The 25,583-nt window shown below is 47.0% G+C and overlaps 1 protein-coding gene across 1 annotated transcript in view; it reads left to right on the top strand.

Annotated features, from left to right (window-relative positions):
• LOC119461936 (uncharacterized) overlaps nucleotides 1-23,988 on the top strand; it is a 189,516-nt gene extending 165,528 nt beyond the window's left edge. Inside the window, exons 6-11 of the mRNA XM_037723300.2 lie at nucleotides 16,024-16,721; nucleotides 17,705-17,945; nucleotides 18,740-18,796; nucleotides 18,892-18,916; nucleotides 19,950-20,025; nucleotides 23,416-23,988. Coding sequence (XP_037579228.2) covers nucleotides 16,024-16,721; nucleotides 17,705-17,945; nucleotides 18,740-18,796; nucleotides 18,892-18,916; nucleotides 19,950-20,025; nucleotides 23,416-23,518 — 1,200 coding nt within the window. The 3' untranslated portion in view covers nucleotides 23,519-23,988. The remainder of the gene's footprint in view (nucleotides 1-16,023; nucleotides 16,722-17,704; nucleotides 17,946-18,739; nucleotides 18,797-18,891; nucleotides 18,917-19,949; nucleotides 20,026-23,415) is intronic.
• The last annotated feature ends 1,595 nt before the right edge of the window (nucleotides 23,989-25,583 follow it).

Here is a 25,583-nt window from a genome sequence, read left to right as displayed (position 1 = left end):
GTGCCTACCTTGCTTCGTGATGCTTGCGGTCGAGGAGGAGGAGGAACAAACTTTTATTGAAATCAGCAGTTCAGTTGGCTGTGCCTAAGCCTCCCACGTGGGGACGTCGAGGTCTTGCCTCTTCGCCGCCTCGCAGGCTTGCTGGGTAGCCCAGAGTTGGTCGTCGAGGTGGGAGCTGCGCAGGGCGGCGTGCCATCTCGACGAGAGGGTCGCGGTATTATTTGTCGGATATTGGTTTTTACATTCCCATAGCATGTGGGGAAGCGATGCTGCCTGAGTCTTACAGATCTTGCAAGTGTTATTAGGGTAGATGTCTGGGTAGATCCTGTGGTAACGTGTTAGTGAGGGGTACGTGTTTGTCTGTAACAGGCGAAGGGTGGTTACCTGTGCTCTGTTTAGCTTGTGATTAGGGATGGGGAAGGTTCTTCTTTCGAGATAGAATGATTTCGTAAGGTCGTTGTAGTTGCCGAGGCTATCGCGTTCCGCGGGTTGTTGTTGTTGTTGTTGTTGTTGTTGTTGTTGTTGTTGTTGTTGTTGTTGTTGTTGTTGTTGTTGTTGTTGTTGTTGTTGTTGTTGTTGTTGTTGTTGTTGTTGTTGTTGTTGTTGTTGTTGTTGTTGTTGTTGTTGTTGTTGTTGTTGTTGTTGTTTTGTAAGGACGCGTATCTCATGTTGGGCATCGCTACAGACAATTACTTCCGAATGAGGAAGACGAAATTTCGATTATGCAACTCTAAAACGTTTCACTGCGAAATTCTTAAATGCCAATTTCTATACTCGCCCTCAGATTTAAGCAGATTTCTAGAACGGCGTCGCGGTTTAAGAAACATAAATAAGTGGAGCGTTCATCATACGCTTGCAGCATGCAGGCATAGGTCACATATCATCCGTTTCAGACAGCTGCATGAATTTATTGTTGCGAAATTAGCTTAGGGTCTATCACGTGGATGTTTCATGGACTTGAGTGCATGCTCTACGCTATTTACCACTGACCTGTCACAGGCAATCGACGCTGAGAGCTTTACGCGCGCAATATTTCGGAAATGATACTGCTCCTTCCCAAGCGTTTATCCTTTTCCAGCGAATGGTTTTTTGTTTTTTGTTTTTTTTTTCCCGAGCCCTCCGGGATTTTTCTGACCGCGGCTAAAGAGAAGTCTAATAAATTTAACAGAACATATCAAATCAACAGAGGTCAGCGCTTCGGGACAGTGACATGACAAGAGACGTGAAAACAGAGTTCTCGAAGGTTACTAATAGAAAGGAACAAATCACAAAAAGTCCATATTGCACGCAACAGCTTGAAGTACACGTGCCCTCTAACAACAAAATGTCCAAAAGCAAAAGCAGAATTTTCAAGAACGGTCAGCAAAGAAAGCCGTCATGAAGACAAAAAAAAATGGTATGCAATTCACAGGTGTGACTAATAGTGCAGCATGGGCAAAGACACACGATTGTTCCTATCGCGGGATCGTATCCAGGCCATGATTTAGTCCCTATATAACAAAAGTACCGCCATCCTTCGATAAATGCCGCTTCTCTCTCTCCTGTATCTCCGATTGGACGATGATAGCGCGCGCTTTTCACTTCTTTATATTTTCTTTTTTTTCCGCCTCAGAGCCATGTTCAAAGTCCTCTGCGCAGCCGCAGTCGCCGGCGGCGGCGGCGGCGCGCGCCCGGCCTGAAAGCTTCAACGCGGACTTTCTAGGTGCGCCACCGTCGACTTGGCTTTCGCAAGCAAAAAGTAAAGAAAAAAGCAAGCGCTTTAGGAGAGGAGGCGGCGGAGGAAAGAGTAGATGGCGGTACTTTTCTTATATAGGGACTTTAGGCCATGACGGTCGCATTTCGATGGGGGCGAAATTCAGAAAACACTCGTGTACTTAGGCTTGTGTGTACGTTAAAGAACCCTAGGTGGTCCAAATTAATCCGGAGTCCCCCATACGGTGTGCCTGATAAGATGGTGGTTTCGGCACGTAAAACCGCATAATTAAATAAAATAAAAATTGTTCCTAATTATCACAAAGCGTACAACGTGTTGCCCAACGTCGAAGAACCTCTTCTTCTCTGGTAACCACAAGTTGGCTGTTCAAATATTCATCGACACGCGCACGTAGCCGCAACAGCAAGAACCTTTGCGGCCTTGTAATTTTCTAAACACGAGTCAGCGACCGCGGTATCTGACTGGGTCGGTGCTGCTGCCGCCAATACCTCGCACGCGAGGCAGCACTACGTTCTTCACTACACTTATAGGTGTCCAGGCTGTTGGTCTTGTTTTCTACAAAATTTCTCTGTGGTAACACAAATGATACCTAAATATTCTCATTGCAACAAATATACGACATCAGGAGCACAATTTCTTAAAAAAAAGCAAACCTTTTTAACCTTTCTATGGCTAATGTCCTTACCTTTAAGCTACAATCGCACGTGTACTTGTATCGTGATAACGCCAACTACCTGTTTGGGTTGATTGCTGCATGTAGATAATGATGATAATTTCCATACTATGGCAGATATCAAGAACGAGGGATCGTCAAAGGAGTGAGCGGTACATTTAAAATAAGTAATAAGAAATGAAGAAATGCAAAGCAATAGAAAAGTTGTCCCACTGCGTAGCACAGGTGACAGAGAGCACACACGCGCGCGCCAATTTCTTTTACGCCAGAGACGCAGGTATGAAAGGGGCATTTCACTAACCACTTGCTTCACATAGATTCCGACATGTGCGTTGGATCTGCATAATCGTTCTTAAATTTTTGTTAACCTGTCTTGGAAGAAGTGGCATCTACTTCGATGCCGGCTGCTTTTTTTTTTTTTTTTTTGGATTGGCTAGATCGCCTATTTGTGGATTGGCTTGGTGAATATTATATGCAAGCGAGCAGAAGTAATAATGGAATGCGCGAGTCTGCATAGGGAGGACACAGCAGGAGCACGTACACACTGCATGGCACGTAGAATTTCCAGAGTAATTCGAGTGCCTTCATTGCGCAACACCAAGCAGAAGAGCGGTGCATCTATAGGACCGGAAGTAGGCTGCGCGAAACAGTATGACGTGACTTGCGGCACAGCTAACCATGTTTCTTCTGGCTGCCTCTGTAGGACGAGCGGCACGCACTGCATGCAAATGCTCATGCCAAGCCGCTGGGGATATTTTTTTTTTTCTTCGGCGACGTGCTGTGTAGAGGCAGTCGGCAAAAGGCGTCCACCTCCTCTCCCGTCACTAATCTTGAGCAGTCGTTATTAAGGAGATCCCGAAACAAGCCATTCACCGACGCCGAAAGAAACGACAGCGGTGTTCCGTTGTACGGCACCTCAGGCATACGCAATGACCGCACAATGCCGACAGCTGGCGCAGCGTATAGTTTCTTGCGTGTGTCAACTCATCAGCGATTTCTCTTTTTCTTCTCTTGCCTCTCTTTCCTTGACCTTTTCGCACTCCTATTGCCTCAATGTACGCGGAAGTCGTAAAGCTCGACCCTTTCTTTTCTTCTTGCTTTCATCGTGTGTGTTGTGTGTTTGTCGGTTTTGTTATTGTTGTTGTTACACGCAACTACTTCACCTTTCGTTTGGGATGAGTGGCCCACAGAAATGAACGTATGCAGTAAAGTCCTATACCACGACAATTCCGACACAGCTTGATCGCCTACAACAACTGGTCGTATAACACCTTGTTCTAGGATTTTCCTCCTATGTTAGGATTGTTAGTTTCCTCGGGAGTAGTAGTCATCTACTATAACGCAACGATGGCATGCCCAGCGACTGCTGCTTGGTCGCTATTGTAATTCAAGTTCGCGACGTTAGAATGGATGCTACCGTCGCGATGAACTCTTTTCGAAATCTTTACGTGTTATCTCGCCCGATCTATTTGAATAATAAACATTCTGCTGTTGTTATTCAACCTTATCTACATCAGGGTAGTCCGATTAGCCGGGAACTCTTAGTATAAGTACATGGAAACACATCGGCGGAGACCTCTGGTTTATATTAGGTGATATAAACAGGCCTGTAAATGGAAATGAATAACGAGCTTTCCCTTTCGCAAATGGCATATGTATTATTTTGCATTCAGCAGAGTAAAAAGCCCGAGGAATCGGAACATACCCAAAAGGATGGTTGTTTAGGCTAGTTGGTGAAACATTGTTTAAACAAGGCGACAGGACAGGGCGCACATACGAACACTATAACCTCTATATACGCACATACACGAACATATGAGCACTATATTAAACACAATAGGAACGTCTTATTGAATGCTAACAGCATCCGTGTCAAGGTAGTAGGTCCGCTTCTGTCTCTCCCATTAGTTCTTGTCCGCGCATAATGTTAATGTTTGGTTCTTAGCTCAAATGTTCCGCTACCTTTATTGATAATGTAATAGTTTCATCATTTTAATTCACCGCATTACCGACATTTATAATTTCTATTTTACAGCTAATTTCTTATGGTTCAATCTGTTGGAAACGGCAACATTAGATCGCATTATCTAAGATTAGAATTTCTTAATACGTTTGAGTCTTTATCATGCACTATTGTTTACTTAGCATACCTTGTCATGGTATAGTTTCTATTTATGAGCAGAAACAGGCCCTGCGCATACAATAAGGCTTCATTTGAGATCAGTTGGTAAAGCGTCATTTGGTTTAAATGCGATGGCATTTTTTACCCAAAGGAGAGTGAAAACGCAGGCACGGAAGAACATGTTCGTCCGTGTCTCCTGTGTGTGTTTTTTTTTTTTTTGCGTAAAAATTCCAGCTCCATTTAACCGAACCCTGCACAGACAATTCACCAAGCTGTACGTAAGCTGAACAGACTCGCGCATCAGCAGGCGCTCCACAAACGGGGATTCGTTACAATGTTAGCGATGACATCTGAACAATCAAGTGCAGCTTTCTCGAACAAAAACGCTTCGTGAATTTGGTTCTTGAAGCAGCAATATACACCGTCCAGTGTCAGAAATACTTAACGGGCGAGGGCGGGGGATGGGGGGGGGGGGGGGGGCTACGTCACTGCATACACCGCGCAGACCACTGCCTGCAAAAGAAACCCGCTTGCAAAGTTGTACATGTGATGGTACGCGTATCAGTAGTTCTGGTTTACCCACGACCGCAACTCGTTCACATTCCCCTCCTCCCTGGTTTCGTCCTCCCCTGCTCTCCCATTTTCTATGCATGCTGTATTTTCTGTGAGTTGCGCTTTGAGGCAGGTGGCATGCTGGAGCGTTGGCCTCGTGACCCCCAAACTGGTCGTATCCCAGTTGGTCCCTCTGTCACGACCGTTATCACTCTGCCGTGGTGGCTTAGCGGTTATGGCGTAGCGCTGATAATCAGCACGAGTGCGCGGGATGTTATCCCGGCCGCGGCGGCCGCATATCGACGGGGGATGTATGCAAAGACGATCGTGTTCCGTGCATTGGGTGCGCGTTAAAGAATCCCAGGGGGTCAAAATTAATCCAGAGTCCCCCATCTCAGCGTTGCCTCATGATCATATTGTGGTTCTGGCACGTGAAATCTCAGAATATAGTTTTTAATTTTAGCTACCGTTATGATTCATAATTAATCTATCGACAATTCTAACCGATTCGAATGGTACCATGTTCAATAATGTTTAAGCTTGGGCGAGTTGGTAAAGCATCTTGCCGACAGATAGTGCTCTTTGTGTTTTGTGGTTTTGGCGCTATCATTCGGCACTGTGTTCAGATACATCAAGTTAGCGAAAAACATTTTCTCTATCTCTCTATCTATCTATCTCTCTCTATCTATCTATCTATCTATCTATCTATCTATCTATCTATCTATCTATCTTTTTTATAAAAATGTAGGAATATATTTCGGGACTTTTGCACACCGCCTAAAAAGGTGCATGAACTCATTAATGTCGAGATGACGAAAGTCATCTATTATTCGAAACAACCTGATTTGTTAAAACTACCAGGCCGGAAAGGTTCATCAAAGAATATAGGGAGTTTCCCTCCAAATGAGTAGAGACGAGAGCTACGTCGGCAAAAAAACGTAACGAATGGCGACACACATGCACACAACCCACACGCGCACGCATTCATGCACGCACAAGGTCAACCTAATGGAGCGTAGCAAGGCTAAGACTTTGGATTAGAGTGTAGCTGAGAGAGGAAATGACAAACGATGAGGCAACGTGCATGAAATTTATCACAAACAGCGATAGCATACGTGCTGTATACATATGAGACACGAGTGATAAGAAACGAAGATTACACTTATATGAAGCCGCGCCATTATTTACGCAGCATGCGACCGAAGCATAAACAGTGCTCGCTCTACTGCACTACATAATCGATGCGCCTACTCTTCGCTTCGCACGTGGAGTCGCCCCGCAGCACTTATCTGCGTCGGTACGCTTCGGGGCACCAGGTTGGTTGTTAATTATGCATTAGCGCCGCCTTACGTCACCGTTTTTCTCGACGTGTCGATATCAGACTGCACTGATCTCAACCGGGTTTCTCGAGTCACTCGGGCCCTGTGCACTATATCGTCTACCGTCACTATGCATCGACGCGGGGCAGGAAGCCGAAGCATTGCAGCTCCGTCATAGTCAGCAAATCTCAGAAAGCAGTGCGCAATAACCACGATCCTAAAAAACAGAAACAATTAAGCAAGCGCCATGGGCACGAGCGGTTACTTCGCAACGAAAAGCATTGCGCTGCAACACCCGAAGTTCTACAAAGGGTCACACTCCGCATGATAATTACGTCGATTTGGTTATGTACGAAAAACTTTATGCACCGTCTTTTTAATGCATAACAACAAACACAGTGCCCATTTAGCTATTATGAATAGCCCTAATTGTGACGATCTTTATGGAAGCGTAGACGAAATGCATTGCTTCAAAATTGTTCTTCTTCCACCGTGCGGAGGCAGCGGTCAGGGGTCGCACTGTCTCTATGTATGTCACTGGGCATTTTCTTTATTCTTGTGTGCTGATGCCTTATGTTAGCATACGCATGAAGTACCACCGATCGTTATCCAAAAGTGCAGAGATACACAGGGAGACGGAGACGAAGTGAGGAACAGTTCTCGAACAAGAATTGTCTCTGGACACAGCGTTCTGACAACGGGATTTGGCATCATAAGGGCAACAGCTGCAGGGAAGCACAGTTATGGCAAGTCCCCTTGTCGAAATGTTGACTCCACAGACATCCCTTGTTCGAGCACTGTTCACCACTACCTGTCGTCATTTGAAAATATACGCCGCCGTAGGAAGGTAACACTTCTCAACCAAAATTTTAACTTTGTGGCAGACGGAACACCGCCTGTTTCATAACCCGCGGATATGCTTCCAAAGTATTGCGTTTCCCACATTTTTCATTTGCTTAGTCTTTAGGGCTACGAAGCACAGCTTCCCGCAAGAGTGTTCGGAACAAAAGAACGAAATAGTTCGAATCCTCCGCAACATATGAACGCAGCAGGCAACTGAGTTTTCAGTTCTCCAGTCGAGTGAGGAGCATATAAGCATTGTACCACTAAATTTTAAACCGCGCGCCCTTAGATCGCAGAGCATTGAGCTTTTACGGGGCTTGTACGTGCAAACTCCCGCATTTTTAGCTATATATATTGCGCGAGAACGCTATATATGGTCGTACGTCGTCCTGACGCGAACATCGCATTAGACGACTCTTGCACAGGAGAGTGCTTAGTGCACTTGAGGGTACTTCTGCCGGTCTCGCTGATTATCGTCACTTAAAGGCGCTAAAATGACGCGTGATGGACGCTCGCGAGATATAGCTAAAATGCGGGAGGTTGTACATTACATAAACATATGTGAGTATCGGCGCAGTCGCTTCGCTCCAGGCATAAAGGCGCAGCTGTCAACCTTCAGCGAAAACATTTCCCGTCGATTTTGAGAGTATTTCCATTTAATTTTTTTTCTTTGTAAGATGGCTCAGTCTACGGGACATCTGTTACTGCACCGTTAAGGCCTCAGGATAGAGTGGTTAAAATCCCGCTTCTACCGAAATTAAGAGAACCTTCCTATTTATTATTTATTTGTGCTTCGGTATTGGCGAAAGAATGTTTCGAAAACTGGGAATACGAAATCAATAGAGTAAATGCTATCGTTATAATTGTGTTTATTGCTTGTTTTGCTCGCCCTTGATATGTGCGCTATTCTTTCTCTGAAACGCTCTCCTCAACGCCTTTTAGGCGCGTGTTAGAACTAGAAAGTTAGAGCACTGCCTAAGACAGTTTGATAATTTTTGAGTTCTATAAAGCTACATTAGGCGGCTTTAAGAAACGCTATATATATATAGTAATATAAAGGATCTCCTTGTTATTTCGGAAACTTTGGATTACTTTAGATACTGACACGTGAAGGTGTTCATATTACGGCTGCGTCAAAACGCGACCGCATAGCGGCTAGTGGTCGGACCAGCGATCTCACCTTCGGAGAGAACGGTGGCACGCCACCACAGTGAGTCGTTTAGCTGACTTTCAGTACTGTCACTTTCTCGCCTGGTCCATCTGCATCATGTTTATTCCATGTGGTGAAAAGAAAACAAGTGCATTCGGTGTAGCTTGACGAAGCAAATGAATGAGGGCTGGAGACAACACCGGCGTGGAGTAACGGACGTGCTTACAGCTGTCTAATTGGTAACGAATGACTCTCAATGCCCATAATTAAGATTTACGCGACTTCAGACATTATTCACTGACGAGAGACAAGGTGACCGTCTGATACAACCAGTTAAAAACGCTTGAAACAGCGAAGCTGGGCGATCGTAGCCCCGCATTTTCCGGAACTGCGCTCGAACTTTTAATCGTATTACTCATGATGATGATAATTTCTTTTCGCACCGCGTTCCAGGAGTCCCGCTCCGTGAATGAGTCTCTCTCTCTCTCTCTCTCTCATAGCGCACAAAACCTCTTCACCTCGCAGAGCACGAGCGTACGAACGCGCCAGCTGTGGACGAAGACGACGACGCTGAACGCAATCATATGGTTCGCATAAATGCATGTTCTGGAAACGTGGCTGTATAGCCTAGTGGTTAATTTGGGACCGGATATACGCGAACTCGAATCCCGCCTGGGCAAGAAAGTTTATTTTCTTTTCTTTCTTGGCAGTTTCTTGATACGCACCACAAATTACGGCTGGCTTAAACAGCTTCGCTGTTAAAAAAAAATAACTGGAACGTACACGCACGCACGCACATGCACACACACGCACACAGACGGATTTAAATGCGCACGTGTATCGGGACACAACACCTCCGTAAACAAATTAAGGCAATGGATTGTGTTCCTACCCAACGACGTGCTCCTCAGTCGTGCCTGTCACCATTGAATTTGAGTTGGAATAAAAGGCAAAGACAATGCGACGTATTATTATCTTCACTACGAGCGCACCGGCTGTCATCAAGCAGCGGTACCGCGGCCGGCCAGGCATTGATTCCTAGACCTGGTGGTGATCGGTGGCGAGGCCGCGCCAACTGCGTCGCCACGCGGGCGGGAATAGACGGAGAGAGCGAAGGAGCCGCTCGCCGCGACGACGTCATTGAGTTCGAATGGCCGCGTCACGCGACAGTGTTGTTCATTGCACCCGGCGGCCGCCAAGCTTTGTGGCACCCACGAGCGCTTATACGTGTACCCGCTGCTCATGTTGTCTATGGCGGACGCTATGGCGGGAATGCGGGAGTCGGCGCTCCTGCATAATCGCACCCGCCGGCGCAAACAGTGTCCCGTGTGCGCTAGGGTCTGCCAGCGCTGGAGTCGCTTCCGAGTATCGGCTTGTGTGGGCGCGATCGAAGCTGGTGAAGGCTATCAGCGGATGGGTGTTCGCTAAAGAGGCGAGCCCGCATTGGATACCTGAAGTTAATTAAACGCGGGAAATGAAGGGCTGCACCATTGTGAGACTCCATATTTTTTTTTCTTCATTTTGCGTGTGTATATAGCGTGTGTGTATAGGGCAGGCCCTTTCTAGTCGATCCCTTGAGTGTGGTGTCGTGGAACGAACGAGTGGAGGTGAACAATGGCCAGTGCCAGCCAGAATGGGCGTATCGTTCAAAGTCGATGTGCACAAAACATACGACTCATATGAAGAGGAGGAGAACATATGTGGCACATTAATAAAGAACGGCGCAGGTAAGGTGGCGAGAAGTGCAACGCAGCAGCAGTAACAAGAAGAACGAAAAGAAAGGAAAAGGAATAAAAAATTCAGAGCCATTCCACTCTGTGAAGGTGGATGACCCGTGGAGCTGTATGGGAGGTCATAACACGACCACTGACCAGGGATTTATACATCCCCACCTCCAGGAGGATCCCGACAGCCCCCCCCCCCCCCCCCGAAAAAATATTATTCCACACCAACCCCACCCTCCCTTTTACAGATAGGCACTAATCCTGAAAAAAAAAATTACACTGATCCCATGCACTGTGGTAATCACTTTAAGAAATCTGCCATTTAAGAGCTCGCATTATTCCATGTCATCTTTCATTCAAAGCAGGAGAATCCTGATTTTAAAGGTATCTCTCAATTGTGCGGAACATCAGCTGGAGGACAACATGGTGGCCGAGTATTTAATTTACAGACGGTATTCTGGAGGCTTCTCAGCAAGCGCTGCTAATGCTTGCGTACGAGATCAAGAGAAAAAAATCAGCAGCACCATCCCTGTCGAGGAAATGGGGATAAGCGAAGCTTGTCGTGTGTTTCTTTGGTGTTCCTCCGAATGAATTGCACTGACGAGTACCACGTTGTGCTCGAACCGCAAGCAGTCACACACACTGCAGCTGGCTACTAAATTCCAGTTGAGAAACTCGCGTTGAAACCTGGCCGTCACACCGGGGAAGTTCGCGCTAGCGTTGCCGAGGCGTGCATCACCGTTGTCGGGTTCCTGAAGGGCAAGACGGCGCTGACGTGTGACCTCAACATTGCGATCCCGCAACTCGGGGTCCGCGGCTCTTCGCTGACGTTTTGCCTGGGCTTTGGAAGCCCTCACGCTAGAATCGGCACCTCGACGACGAGCCCTTTCCCGAGCGAGTTCGCGGTGCCGTTGCTCAAACGCAGCCTGCTCCTCGGCGGAACGCACCACGCGAGGCCTTCCCATCCGGACGCCGAAACTGATCTGAGGCGACGGAAGCCCGGCGGAGCGCGCGCCAACTCCCTTTCCTTCCCTTTCCCTCCCCGCGACACACCAAACGACCCTGATTGGCCGCGCGCGTCACGTGATCCGGCACCGGCGCAGCTTTCTTCGCACCTGCTTTCTTTCTTTCTTTCTTTCTTTCTTTCTTTCTTTCTTTCTTTCTTTCTTTCTTTCTTTCTTGTCTCGGCTCATACCCGCATATCCCTGGCTCATACCCGCGTATGCAATGCGGGTATGCGCTACACGTGAGTTTTTGTGGGACTACAACGCCACCGAAACTTGTGAGCCAATACAAGCTTCAGTAAAACTTCATTTGGGCCTAGTTGGTACATAATTCTGAACTTAAACTTACAGCGCAAACACGTAACACGGACCACAAAATGAAGATACAACACACACTGACGATGTTGGACACGCACAGTGCCAGTGTGTGTCGTATCTTCCTTTTGTGGTCCGTCCTAGGTGTTTGCGCGCTAAGTTTAAGTTCAAAAATACAAGCTTCGCTTCAAAACAATGCTCCCTGCTTTGTCATCAGCTGCAATGACGATACTGCTTCTTCCATTAGGAACTACTACCGTTGTTATATTTTAATTGTGTTGTTTAAGGTATATGGCTGCTCCGTGTCTGTTCTGCTTAATTTTTTCTTTCTTTTTCTCGTGCAAAATGATATTGTACTTCGTTTTGAAAAGGTCTGCACCTTGTTCTATCAAGACTTGTAGATTAAGAGCTTGCTTCAGTTTGTTCTCCATAAAAAAAAATAAACTTTGTGCAATCAAATGAAAACTCTAAGTGCTGTCCCTTATATTCTTGGAATTTTCTAACATGATGGCAGAATGCCTGGCGTGTTTAAATATAGTATTGAATTTATAATCCCGCAAAACGAGGCACACATTTTGGCATTCTAGACAGCGTTTGGCCATGGTTCGTGCCCGCCTGTCTCCACCTTCGTTGTGTTTTTTGCGCAACAACATCAGCTCGACATGCACCAACAAGGACGGACTCCCTTGTAACATGTGGTTTAATATGCTTGCTTAAAAGATTAATTAGTGTACTTCTGCGAATTATCAGCTTATTCGTCACCAGTTGTTAACAAAGAGCGTTCAGCCTTAATTAAATAAAACAACTTGGTAAAAGGAGCGCCAGCCTCTGGAACCTCTCGCCCCCCCCCCCCCCCACCACCTTTCGCTCAAAAAAAGATATAAGCAATAACTTCGTATCCACAACCCCCCCCCCCCCCCGCGTTCTGATAACATCCCCCACCTCCCCCCCCCCCCCCAAATCAAAATTATGGATAGATCCGTGCTGTTGACACGTCGTGGGCGCACTGATGTTTGTGTAACATTGAATGCCGAATCTTTCCAAGGGAAACGCCACGAACCACTTTCCGTCTGGCCGAGACAAGTCTAATTACGATGGGAGTGGAGTCAGTAGGGGTGATGGAACCAAAGGTGCGTACGCTTGGCGTTTGCGGCACGACCTTCGTCTGTATTACGTGCCGCCCGCCATCGCCGCGCACATTCCCGCTTCTGTTCACGACGGTGTTCTTCGTACGTGCGCTGTTCTTACGCAGTGGTCACCGCACGCGGCCTATACCCATTGCACAGGTGGAAGGGAACTGAGATAAGGTTACGTCGTCAAACCGCAATCCATACTAAACAGTATCTATTCCGGTTTTACGATATTTTATTACGATGGCAATTATATGGACACTCCAAGCAGATATCTGCCGTCGGCGTCGTCGCTGTCACCGTGAGGTTCCGTATGAAGTCCAAGATCGATAAAATAGTCGCCGCGCGCTGTATGCTGTATGTACGAGTGAGAGCGCGCGAGGGACGCGTGCTTTCACGGAGAGCGAACGCACGGCGGAGAGCAAACGCGACCGTCGCGCGAAAAGCCGTGGAGGGATGGGAGGGAGGCAGCGGGGGCGACGTTGTGCTGCGACACCAACGGCGCAAGGGGAACTGGCGACTCAGTCTCGCACACGAAAGAAGGAAAGCGGGAAGGCAGCGCGGGAGTGAGGGGGCGCGGCTGCTACTCTGCCACCAACTGCGTGCGTTGCGCGGCTGCGGGCGGTCGCCCATACCGTATCTTGAAAGCGATCTGCAGATGGCTCGTAGCTTTTTATGCGCTGTGCTTTCGCCGCTCAGTTTCCGTTGAAGCGATAGACCGCACGAACTTTCGCTCGCTGCTGCTACTGCGCTTGCTTACGCCAGCGTTTTGACAGCCGTTGTCTGCTGTCGTCGAGTGGGATCTATTCATGTTTGCTTGTGCGCGCTGACACCATGCTTGTTAATTCAGTTAGTAAGCGAATGTGTCCAAGTTTATGCAGCCGATAAAACTACTATCCTTACTCCGTATAGCTATCTACTAATTTGCTATCGCAATTGATGCTTCGCCTTTCGGGCGAAACTGTGACTTTTTTATCACAATACGTTTGGACACTTCTCGCTTTTAAATGCAGCTGGGGCATACCTGGCGATGTGCTTTTATCCCCGTTTTTTTTTTTTTTTCACCAGGATCGGCTGGTCCTGAGCTCTGGGGTGGCCGCCACCTTTTTTTGCCTCCGCACGCAAACCGCCAGAACGTATAGCGTATAACAGCTCCGCTGTAAAAATGCGCGAGGGTGGCCCACTTTGTGTGACGATGACCTCGCAATAGAGCGAAAGCTGTTATCCCGCTATACTATTTAGCAAGAACATGTATCCACGTCTACACAAGCTGCAACGCTTGGACGGTTTGTGTTATCCTTAAATTGAAATATTCGTGGAATAACTTGCGCAAATATCTCGTACACAGCGTATCGACATTAACCAAGATTTTTGCCGAGAGGCGTAGCCACGTTTTCTGCGCCCATGGACATCGGCTTACAAGTGTAGATAAAGGCGCTAAATAAATGACCTATACGCTTTAGGAACGTCAAATTAAATGTATTTGAAATCGAGTATCTACAGCAAGCCTGAGGAACCTGAGCATGGTCTCGCATTTCTGCAAGTGAACTGGCGAATACAAAGAGCTTTTTTTTTTACTATGTGATGTAAACTACTGTAAGAACCCGGTGCTTTGACAAATGCGATAAGGCAATTAAAAAGCTCCGATAGATGGCACAGGCACCTTTCGTTTAGGATGTGTGAATACAGGAAATCTTTAATACGCATAGAATAATTTTTGCTCTTCAATTCGTATTCGATCATCCACAGTTTGACGTTGACGAATATTTGTATGTTTGAATAGAGGGAATAACAACAGCAATTGGAGTCTACAGGGATAAAGACAGATGCAAGTAGTGTCTGCTCCAACTGGGAGCCGCGGTTGCGGTGCAGAAGTACCATTTGCTAAACAAACGCACTGAGTAACCTAACTGCTGCTCAATGAGTTGAAGCATCGCCTTCGGATATATAGCTTATGAATTTGTTTTCTTGATTAAGGCAAAGCAACTCCTTATTTGTACAATGTCACCATGTTTGCATCCCCTTGCATCGCAACGGTCATTGCGGTATACATGCATCAGCTGGCGTGCTGCTGCTGTTTCATTGCTGACATTGTAATGGCGGGTCAGTTACGATCACATTCCAGCTGCTTCTCACTTCCAAGCTCCTCGGTTGACCAGCCGGACGTCCAATTGTGAATGGCGTTACATGTACAAAATGATGGCATATCAGTTTCGAGGAAGTCCCCAAGGAGGAGTAACGTTTATGAAAGCAAAAGTTGTCATCCATCCGACAGCAGCATGAAGCTATATAAAGAACCAATCCTCGGACCAGGTTCAATTTTTCTTCAACGACGAAGCCTTAGTTGAGAGAAACCCGTATGGGGTTCCTTTGTAGCTTCGTGCTGCAGACCGGTGAGTGACAATTTTTATTGCGATAGCAATTATATGAACACTTCAACCAGATTTCTGCCGTCGCCGTCGTCGTCACCGTGAGGTTCCGTATAGATTCCAAGGGCGATAAAATCGTCGCCGCGCGCCGTATGCGCGAGCGAAAGCGCGCGGGGGACGCGCGCTATCACGGAGGGCGAACTCACCCGCGCGCTATCAAGGAGAGCGAACGCACGGCGGAAAGCAAACGCGACCGTCACGCGAAAGGCCGTGGGGGTATGGGAGGGAGGGAGGCGGAGCGGCGCTGTGCTCCGGCACCAAAGGCGTATCTTGCCACTCAATCTCCCACGCGAATGCAACAAAGCGGGCAAGCAACGCGGGGAGGGAGGAGGGGGGGGGGGGGGCAGCTACTCCTCTGCCCACAACTTCTCGTCTGCACTTTGCCCGGCGGTGCTGGTCGCCCGCACCGTCTCTTATCTCCACACGGCTCGGACCTTTGTATGCGCTGTGCATTCGCCGCTCAGTTTCCGTTGAAGCGATAGACCGCGCGAACCTGCGGTGGCTGCCAGCGTTCTGACAGTCGTTGTCTGCGGTCATTCAGTGTGATCTATTCATGCTCGCTTGTGCGCGCTGACACCACGATTGTTAATTCAGTTAGTAAGCGAATGTGTCCAAGTTTATGCAGCCGATAAAACCACTATCCCTACTCCGATACCTCTCTACTAATTTGCTATCGCAATCGATGCTTCGCCTTTCGGGCGAAACTGCGACATGTTTTATTTCATTTACTAAATGATGCAAATAAGTCTACTTCCTTTTTTGCACCAAAGGGACTCTACATAATCGTTATATTTACCTTGTTTAGAATCTAGAACGTATTCACTATTCGATTTGATATTCGGGGGTCGTTTTTCTCGAATATTTGTATTTGATTCGACACGGAAGATTTGCCACATAAACTGACCTTACTTTTATTTTTTATTTTTTTTTTGGTCGTCTTTCCGCGTTGCCTCAGTGTTGTTTTAAGCAGCGTTTCCAATCGATGACAGGAAGTGAACCTGAGTGATAACTTCCCGCTGCAAGCGCATTCACGATTCCTCTCTCACAGGTGGATTTTTCTGCGATGGGCGCCGGCCGGAGCACGCACTCCGACGGCTCTCCGGCGCATAGTCCCACGCGACTGCTCGACAAACTCGGCCAACCCCGTCGCAGCGACGACCACGGTTTCAACGGTGCCCTGCTGTCTCCGACGCCCCTGTGTCCTCCCATCTCGTCGCCTCCACCGCGACCAGCCGTCGACGATCGGTCAGCCATACCCTCCCCTCCTCCTGCGTCCATGTCCTCGAGAGTGCCCGTCGTGACGACGACCCGAGTCCCCTCGACGTCCGGCGAACGCCGCCACTCCATGCGAGCCGACAGCCCCATGCCCAAGCTGCAGGCGGAAGCCAGGAGACTGAGCGACCCCCGTGACGAGCAGACGCGCAAGCACGGCGACCACCACCAGCAGCAGGGCGACCTCGAGAGCCAGATCAGGGAGATCGAGCAAATGACTGACGGCATCCTCGAAGACATCGAAGCCGAAAACCTGGGCAGCTTTAGCACGGGCCACGATCCTTCGACGGCTACGAAGACGACCGCGCTGAAAGGTCCGCATCAAGATGTGGGCGGCCCGCTAGACTCCGGCAAGTCGGCCGTACCGCTCAGAGGCTCCTTCGAGCGCGGCCTCTTCAGCGACGCAGGGAAGTTCACGGCGCTCGGCAGGCCTCAACTGCCACCGACGCGATCGTTGGAACGTGGGGGCCGCAGGTAATCTCCGGCGAGTTAAAAGACTTCCCCTTAACGCTTCGGACATTCACTTATAGGTTAGCTTGTGCAGACAGACTGAATTTAATGATGCGCTAATTATTGCTCATCCTAATTCTAAATGCACTACCCAGCATTACGCGAATACGGAAGCTTTCGTACGCATTGATTAGAATAACGTACGATGGAACGAAGCCGTGGGGCACCCGTAAAGCGATTACTCTATTGACTTCTATGAAACATTAAGAAACAGGGTATATAGGTGCTTCACTGCTCAATGTTGTTTTGCAGGTATATATAGGTTGCAGTCTCGCTTCGAAAAAAAATTCTTTTAATTCATCACTCCAAAAATTGTGTAAGTTTCTTTAACTTTATGATAGTGCTTTCATCAGAATAGTCATTTACGCGTGTTGTCGTCGGTCGCCCTCGTGGCCATTCTATCCGTTGAATAAACAGCAACAAATTCAGTTGAGTGATATAGTCCTCGTTTATGTCGAACACTAAGTGGACGATCCTTCACCCCAGTGAATGATAACTCAATGTGTTGCCGTTACAGCATCTATGTCAACATAAATTTCTTTAAAAATAATGCACTTTTTACCACTTATTTCATTACCTCATTCACCTAACTTTTCCTTCTTTTTTTTTTTTCTTGCACCATACACCCTGTACGTGTCTGGTACCTGCCATGCACCCTCTACAGTGCTTTAGCAAGGAATGTCTCTGAAGCGGACGGCTCCCAAAACATATACCTTGTTAAACCAGTATTGGTCATTTATTAAATCTCCATCTCCCTGCGTACCCTTGCCTTGTTTTGATTTCCACCGTTCTATTCCCTTAAGTCTTCCTTTACATGTGATTATTTCTTCCGTGTTTCACGTTTTCCCTTTACTGTCCCTTCTCTTTTTTCTTGTACTGGCTATATACATATCTGAACCATAAGGTTCGGCGGAGTGAAGGCAGCCCTTCCTCACTACGTCGCGCAGGGCGTCAATACCTTGGGAGGCCGCCGTGGCAGGCTCGAGGAGCGGGGGACATCGCTACAAGCCGCACAGTCGCAGCACGGGTTCCGAGGTCAGGTCGCAGTCGCAGCCAGTCGCTGGACTGGCAGCGGCCGGACGTCATCGCGCCCAGATGAGGACTCAGTTCGGCGAGAGAGCTGAGATGACACACAGTCCTTTTCTTGGTCACGTGCCGAGGAACAACGTTGCAGCCACACAGCTACCAGTACGCTTCTGAGCAAATGGCTTTTCGTGTCGCCTGTCAAAGGGGAAAGTAGGGCAGATCTATTGTCAACAAAGCACAAAATGAAGCCGCTACACCGTTACAATTTCCTTCTTGTTTATATTTTTTTTCCTTTGAAGAAAGCGTGTCGGGCAGGAGGGAGGGGGGGGGGGGGGGTGTTGAGGTGGTAAGATACCGATAGGAATTGCAGGTGGCTTGTGCACTCTATGCGTTAACTACACTTCAGCGATTCCGCACGCGTGGAGAAGCAATAGCTGGGTTTACATGAATGCGACAAGTGGCGCGTCCCATCACAGTTCTAGCTCATCACAGCCATCTAAACGGCAGTAATGCGCCAGGAAAGCGTATCGCATTAATGCGACAGGAGAGGCTAGTTCGAGACGGTGAAAGTCGCCTCACGCGGTGCTTATACACGCTGGCGTATCGCATCGAGGGAGACAGTGAGGCGGCTGCCGCCGTGTGCTCTCCTCCGCTCACAACCGGAACGTAAATCGCCGGAAGCATGTTCCGGCTTCTTTCGGAGGAAGGGGAATGCGCCACATGTAAACGCTGTCGCATAGGAAATACCATGATGCGCTAAGAAATTCTATACGCTAACCATCGCATTAATGTAAATGAGGCGAGTAAATTAGCAATGTATGTCAAATTACTGAGAGTGCAAATTGCATGCATCTGGAGCAGCAATGCTTCGCAGCAACGAAAACCTTCCCTTCCTCCTCGATATTTAACAAAAGCTGAAACGTATATCTCCTTGTTTCTTCACTCTTTATCTTCAGGATAAAAAAGCAAGCTACGACTACAGTAAGTTTCATCAAGCGAACCAGCGGGAGCAGGTAGGCATGTCAAAGGCGTCACTTGTCGTATTATTGCTTCGTATGCAACTGACGATATCGCCTTTCCCTTTTTGTCATTTTCGCTTGCACACCAGAAAGGACATTCAATCTTTGGAGGTGGTGAGTATAACTATCACTCTGCTTGTTGGAATATATAGAGGTTTCTGCAGTTATATGTGTAGAGAGAAAAGTGGCGCCACCTACAAGTCACTACTGGAAAGCCAAAGATTGTGGGATTGGTGGCTGTACAATTAGGGATTTCTTGAAACAGAGATTCTCGTCTGTCTTCACAGGTTATCGACAATCCAATAGTAGTGTTGACACTTCTCAGCCGTTAGACGCTATCGCGAGTACTCTAAGTTTTGAGCAACGTAACTTATATAAAAATACTAAACAGCATCCTATAGATGCTGTTTTAGTACGCATGTGACCACCGGGACAGATGCAGCTCTAGTTTCCCGCCATGTCCCGCATCTCTAAGACTTGTGTCTGTCCAAACGCTGCACACTCAGAAGTTCTCGATGCGGATGCACCCGCCGCGGTGACTCAGTCAGCTAAGGCGTTGCGCTGCTGAGCACGAGATCTCGGGATCGAATCCCGGCCGCGGCGGCCGCATTTCGCTGGAGGCGAAATGCAAAAACGCCCGTGCGCTTGCGTTTTAGTGCACGTTAAAGATTTCCAGGTGGTCCAAAATTAATCCGGAGCCCTCCACTCCGGCGTGCATCATAATCAGAACTGGTTTTGGCACCAAATACCCCAGAAAGAAGAAGATGTGGATGCGACACCAGAGAACCACAGCCACCAGAATGTTTGCACTGCTATGCAAAACTTTATCATTGATTCGAATCGACTGCCTTCCTAAAATAGTCAATTATAATGATTAATTAGAACATCGAGTAGAAATTATCTTCCTTTGTTTTCTTTCTTTCTATCTTTTTCAAATTAAAAAAAATCTATTTGCTCCAAACCGCCAAATTGTTGGCCGATCTCCCACGGTGGGTATGTGCCATATGTACAGAGAATCATCATCATAATGAGAATCACTTTCACTCTGTGTGGAACTGAGAAACGCTGTTCAAGCCACATCCTGAATTTAATGTCTGAAGCTATCCGTCGTCTATGTTGATTTTAGTGCTGCTTTTCGTTTATTTAGGTCACCAGCTTGACGCCGCCGAGGTCGCCGCTGATGCACAACGAAGCTTCAACAAGGCAGACAGTCTACAAGATAGGTAGGCCAGGTTATTTTGCATTGTTTATACACCTAGAGAGGTATGTGTCGACTTGCCGGAAATTAGTTTACGCAGATGCTAGGCTGCTTGCCGCTGGCATGTTTGGTTACCAATCTAAGATGCTGTGGCGTACAATTGTGTCGTGACGAATCATAACAGTAACGACAACAAAACCCAGAAAGTTACTGATTCAGTTACTGGGTGCAATAATGAGTTGCTTTGCTCATGAGTACAGTCAGCATCGCTTGTATAGAAAAAAAAGCTCAAAATTTCATGTCGTATATTCTCACTAAAATATCATCATCATCATCGTCATCATCATCATCAGCCTATATTTTATGTCCACTGCAGGACGGAGGCCTAGCTCTCCCTGCGATCTCCAATTACCCCTGTCTTGCGCTAGCGTATTCCAACTTGCGCCTGCAAATTTCCTAACTTCATCATCCCATCTGGTTTTCTGCCGACCTCGACTGCGCTTCCCTTCTCTTGGTATCCATTCTGTAACCCTAATGGTCCACCGGTTATCCATCCTACGCATTACATGGCCTGCCCAGCTCCATTTCTTGCGCTTAATGTCAACTAGAATATCGGCTATCCCCGTTTGTTCTCTGATCCACATCGCTCTCTGCCTGTCTCTTAACGTTACGCCTAACATTTTTCGTTCCATCGCTCTAGGTGTGGTCCTTAACTTGTTCTCGAGCTTCTTTGTCAACCTCCAAGTTTCTGTCCCATATGATAGCACCGGTAGAATGCAATGATTGTACACTTTTCTTTTCAGCGACAGTGGTAAGCTCCCAGTCAGGATTTGGCAATGCCTGCCGTATGTACTCCAACCTAATTTTATTCTTCTGTAAATTTCTTTCTCGTGATCAGGGTCCCCTGTGAGTAATTGACCTAGGTAAACGTACTCCTTTACAGACTCTAGAGGCTGACTGGCAATCCTGAATTCTTGTTCTCTTGCCAGGCTATTGAACATTATCTTTGTCTTCTGCATATTCATCTTCAACCCAATTCTTACACTTTCTCGATTAAGGTCCTCAATCATTTGCTGTAATTCGTCTCCATTGTTGCTGAATAGGACAATGTCATCTGCAAACCGAAGGCTGCTGAGATATTCGCCGTTGATCCTCACTCCTAAGCCTTCCCAGTCTAAGAGCTTGAATACTTCTTCTATAGCATGCAGTGAATAGCATTGGAGAGATTGTGTCTCCTTGCCTGGTCCCTTTCTTGATAGGTAACTTTCTACTTTTCTTGTGGAGAATCAAGGTAGCTGTGGAATCCTTGTAGATGTTTGCTAAGATATTCACGTATGCTATTCACGTATTCACTAAAATATAGCTGCATCAAATACATACTCCCTACGTATTCGGTGCACTGAGTGCAATGCATTGAGTAAGCGGTACTGCGCTTTGTGTTCAAATCCATCAAGGCCGGAAAGTTATTGTAATTTACACTTCAGTTCTGATGCCCAAACTTTCACCGCCTCTTTATGACTTGAGCGGTGTCTCGCATAAGTTAACGACAGGGTAGACCAATCGGGAAGGCGCAATATGAATTTGACTCAAGCGGTAATTGCCCCAATAAAAGCATTTTCGGCACACCCATCTCGCGAGGAATGTCGACGTTAATTAGCATTGAAGCATTGCAGTGACACAGCGCATTGCCACCACCCAAACACGTCATGTAGGAGGCGTGTACGCAGCCGGTATCCTCTCTCCGGACCATGCAGCAGCGCCATCCAGCGGCACCGCCGCGAAGTCCGCGTGTGACGCGTGTCGGAATATTGTCTAAATATAGCGGGTGTTCAAAACTAAGCTTTGAATTTTTAAAGATCGCCTGTGGCATGACATGACAAGAACCACCGTGACAAGAACTTTATGCGAGTCCTGAGGAACTGAGATCTAGAGGAGCCATCAAGTCGGTGGCTCCGCCCACGATGGGACCGAGAGACGAAGTCCCGCCGCGATGTCGTGGGCCCTCTGGACAGCCTGGAGTTGAATGTCAAGATTGCTGCTCTTGAGGGATTCCCGCCATTGCTCTCTCGTGATGGGTGGAGAGGCGTTAAGGGCTGGCCACAACCGGAGCATGTGATAAAGAGAGCATGAGTCATGACCACATTTGGGGCACGACTGTGAATGGTCAGGTCTCCAAACTGGTGTCATTCTGGAAATTTATTCCAAGTGGATACTCCTAACAAGCTCACCGGCTACAATTCGTAAATTGCAATGTGTCGTAAAGTAACTAACTAATAAGTTAATTAGTGAATTTTTGTTAATTAGTTGAATGTGTGTTTAGATTTCTCATGCTACTTATGTCCGCCTCAGCGAATAACCCACCTCAATGATAAGAATTATACTATCTGCCACAGGCGATTTCTAAAAATTCCGTAAAACATAAAAATGAATGCCCTGTATAGTATGACGCGGTTCGATACCACCCAGCACCGGAGAAACATTAAAGGATATTTTTTTTTTTGAAATAAAGTGCGGCGCATACCCTGTGACCAAGTTCCACAATATTGCCGCATCCCCCCCCCCCCCCCCCCCCCCTGAATTTCTACTCGCAGAGGTTGGGTTTGGTTCCGTCCCCTCTCTGGTGGTTTTGTAATGAGGATGAGACAATACATCACTTCCTTCTATCTTGTCGCCGCTTTGCTGTGGCAGGAAAAGGAATATTGGAAATACCTTTTGAAAGACTTGGCCTGGATTTGACAGAACCTGATATTCTTTCATTTGTGGCCCCCACTTTCGGATTCAGCCGCAGGGACGCTTGCTCCGCTGTCCAAACATTTCTTACAGAATCCTACCGAACGCCCTGATAAATTTTATATTTTACTTTTTTGTACTTATAAATTAACTATAATTCATTCCATCTGACTTTACTGATCTTATTTTAACAGACAATTCTACGTTATACAGCGCTAGGTCTATAGATATTCGGAAATTTATTCTTCATTATAAATTGGAATAACCCATTCATTTCTTGGCCACTCTTCCATAGGGGGTAGCAGCCACATACGTGATAGGAAACAACAACTACCATGTTTGTGTCAAAGAGGTTTGTTGAAATGTGGCGCGTACCCATTGGTACAGACCCAAGTTGGCGTCAAAGAGGTTCACTGAAGGTTCACATACCCTCGTACCCAGCGTCCCAAGTTGGTCCAATGGTTGGTTTCAAACCAACCAGCACAACAGCCCGCGATGCTCATACCCATTCGACCATGGACTACCCAGCGACCCTAGTTTGCGAGAGAACGGTCAGAGACAAACATCCCAGAAAATGAGTGAAGCGCCCGTGTTATTTATGCAAGTATCGGTGTCTTTTCCATCATTTAGAAACATGTTTTACATGGAGGTGTATTGTTCTCTTCTTTTTTTTTCTGTTTTTCAGAGCGAAACATTTTCCACCAACTCAAGAAGGCGGTCCCGTTGAGTACGACATATCGGAAAAACTCATCTTGGAAGACATTGAAAAAGAATACTCGATCACGTAGCGCTTGCGACCGTTTTATAGCAATACATTCTCTCCGGTGGCGGTGTCATTGCTTGTGTCGTGCACTCTAGCGTTCTTCAATCTGGCATGAATGAGTTAGCTCATTCTAATGCGCACTTAGCCTGAAAGCGGTTCACGGAGAGCTCGGGTGGTGTACATAAGAACTTAGCGTGACCAGAAAGAGAACAGCCTGTTAAATCGGACACCTCCGATTATTCAACCGCTGCGTCAACCAGTTTCCTAAGACCAAAGGCGAACTTGTGCGGTTGTCCTCATCCTACCCAGAAATTCAAAGCAACTCATTTAGTTCACTTGCTCGCGAGCAGTGGTCTTCAAAATTCTGAATTAGCAGTGATAAAGTCACTGCTTGTGGTTCGATGCAATAAACAGTGGCATGTGTAAATAGAAAGGAAGTCGAAGTCCATAAAAGTAAAAATTCAACCCTCGCTCACCAGTCTGCATACAGCTGTTGCAACCATTGAGCAAGCAGAGTTCTCGAGAATAAAAAGTTTACATCTTTATAATTATGCGGTCGACGTTGCTACACTGTCCTGAAAATTATTTCTTTACACAGTTCCTGTTGCTTCACATGCACGCTGTTTTAACAACATGAAAGGCAAGTGTGAATATAACTACAGGCGTCGGCACGCTTCAAGTTATAAAGTGCATAGTGTAGTTATTCTCGACGGGGGGCTTTTCTTTTCAAAAATGGCTTAAAATTTTGACAATTTACGCGCACACTTTAAAAGGAAGCTTGAGCTAGGGGCCCTCCGATTTCTGTCTTCAAATACATGAAAAACGTACAAATCCGTGACAACGTAAAAACGCCCGTGTACTTAGGTTTAGTTCACAGTAAAGAATCCCAGGTGGTCTAAATTAATCCGGAGTCCCCCACTACGGCGTGCCTCATAATCACATCGTTGTTCTGGCGCGGAAAACCCCATAATTTTTTTGAGCGAGTTGAAAGTGAAGAAAGTGCAAAGAAGGCATGATCACGCATGCGCGACCGGAGCGCACAATCTGTTCTGCCTCAATTATTTTCCTCATTCTCTGATCCGGATTTCGCGCAAAGACCACGATGTTTTAAAAGATAAGCCTAGAGCCGCAATCCCTCACATCAATGCCAAGATGCGTGGCGTGTGCCACGGTTTAAAAGCATTGCCGGTTTCGTTGTTTGTTTTACAGCAAAGCTGTTAGCCTCTAGTTGGTCGGAATTTTTCGTGGCGGCGTGCTCACACAAACTTTTTTTAAAAGCTGTCCGCTGACCCTAGTATGGTTTTTAGAGCTGGACGTATACTGATGAGGCTCCCGTGGTGAATCTGAGGGTGTCAAGTTTCCAGCAGTTGTGTTCGCAATTTGAAGACCAACATCGCTCTGGATTTTTGCATTCGTTATCAGCGGGCATAACAGACAGAGCGCTGACACATTGTCGGGAGCTTAATTATCTCTTAGGGTGTGTTCCAGAAATCCAAGTTCTAGAGTGGCCCTTTCCTTTCCCATCAAACGCACATTATTAAAAACGGAGGAAAAGCTTCATTAACGAGACAATCAAAGGATAAATGAGCACCTGTGCCGTGGGAAGCAAATGGCGCTGTTCACGCATCCACTGATGCACTTTCATTAATACAGCGGCCGATCTGGTCTATGTACACCCTTCAGCACATGTGTGTGTGCTGTGAAAATTTGTCATGCCCCTAATCTCCTTCCCCAGTGAAGGGTAGCCGACTGGGCACAGCTTAGTTGGCATCCCTGACTTTCCCGTATTACTTCTCTTTCTTCAGCACGTGAAAATGATCTAAGTAAACCACTTCCGTGACACACTTCGTGAACTCCGTCATCCTACCTGGTGTGATAACGTTTATCACATCTATTGTGACATTATTGCAAGCAACTTTCATTGTACTAACAGCTCTATGGAATACATGCCGCCTTTATATTTTGCTATTGCATTGGTACAAAAGGAAACATAACGAGATGAAAGCGGGAACAGCTTTCCAGCTTCAGTACAAGTAAGCACGAACCTCTGGTCAAGTGAACAGACGAGGCTTCATTCAACATAACGTTTT

Source organism: Dermacentor silvarum, chromosome 8 (genome assembly GCF_013339745.2).
Source record: "Dermacentor silvarum isolate Dsil-2018 chromosome 8, BIME_Dsil_1.4, whole genome shotgun sequence".
Lineage (NCBI taxonomy): Eukaryota > Metazoa > Arthropoda > Arachnida > Ixodida > Ixodidae > Dermacentor > Dermacentor silvarum.
Note: the sequence above shows the minus strand (reverse complement) of the source record. Positions and strands in the feature narration are given on the sequence as shown.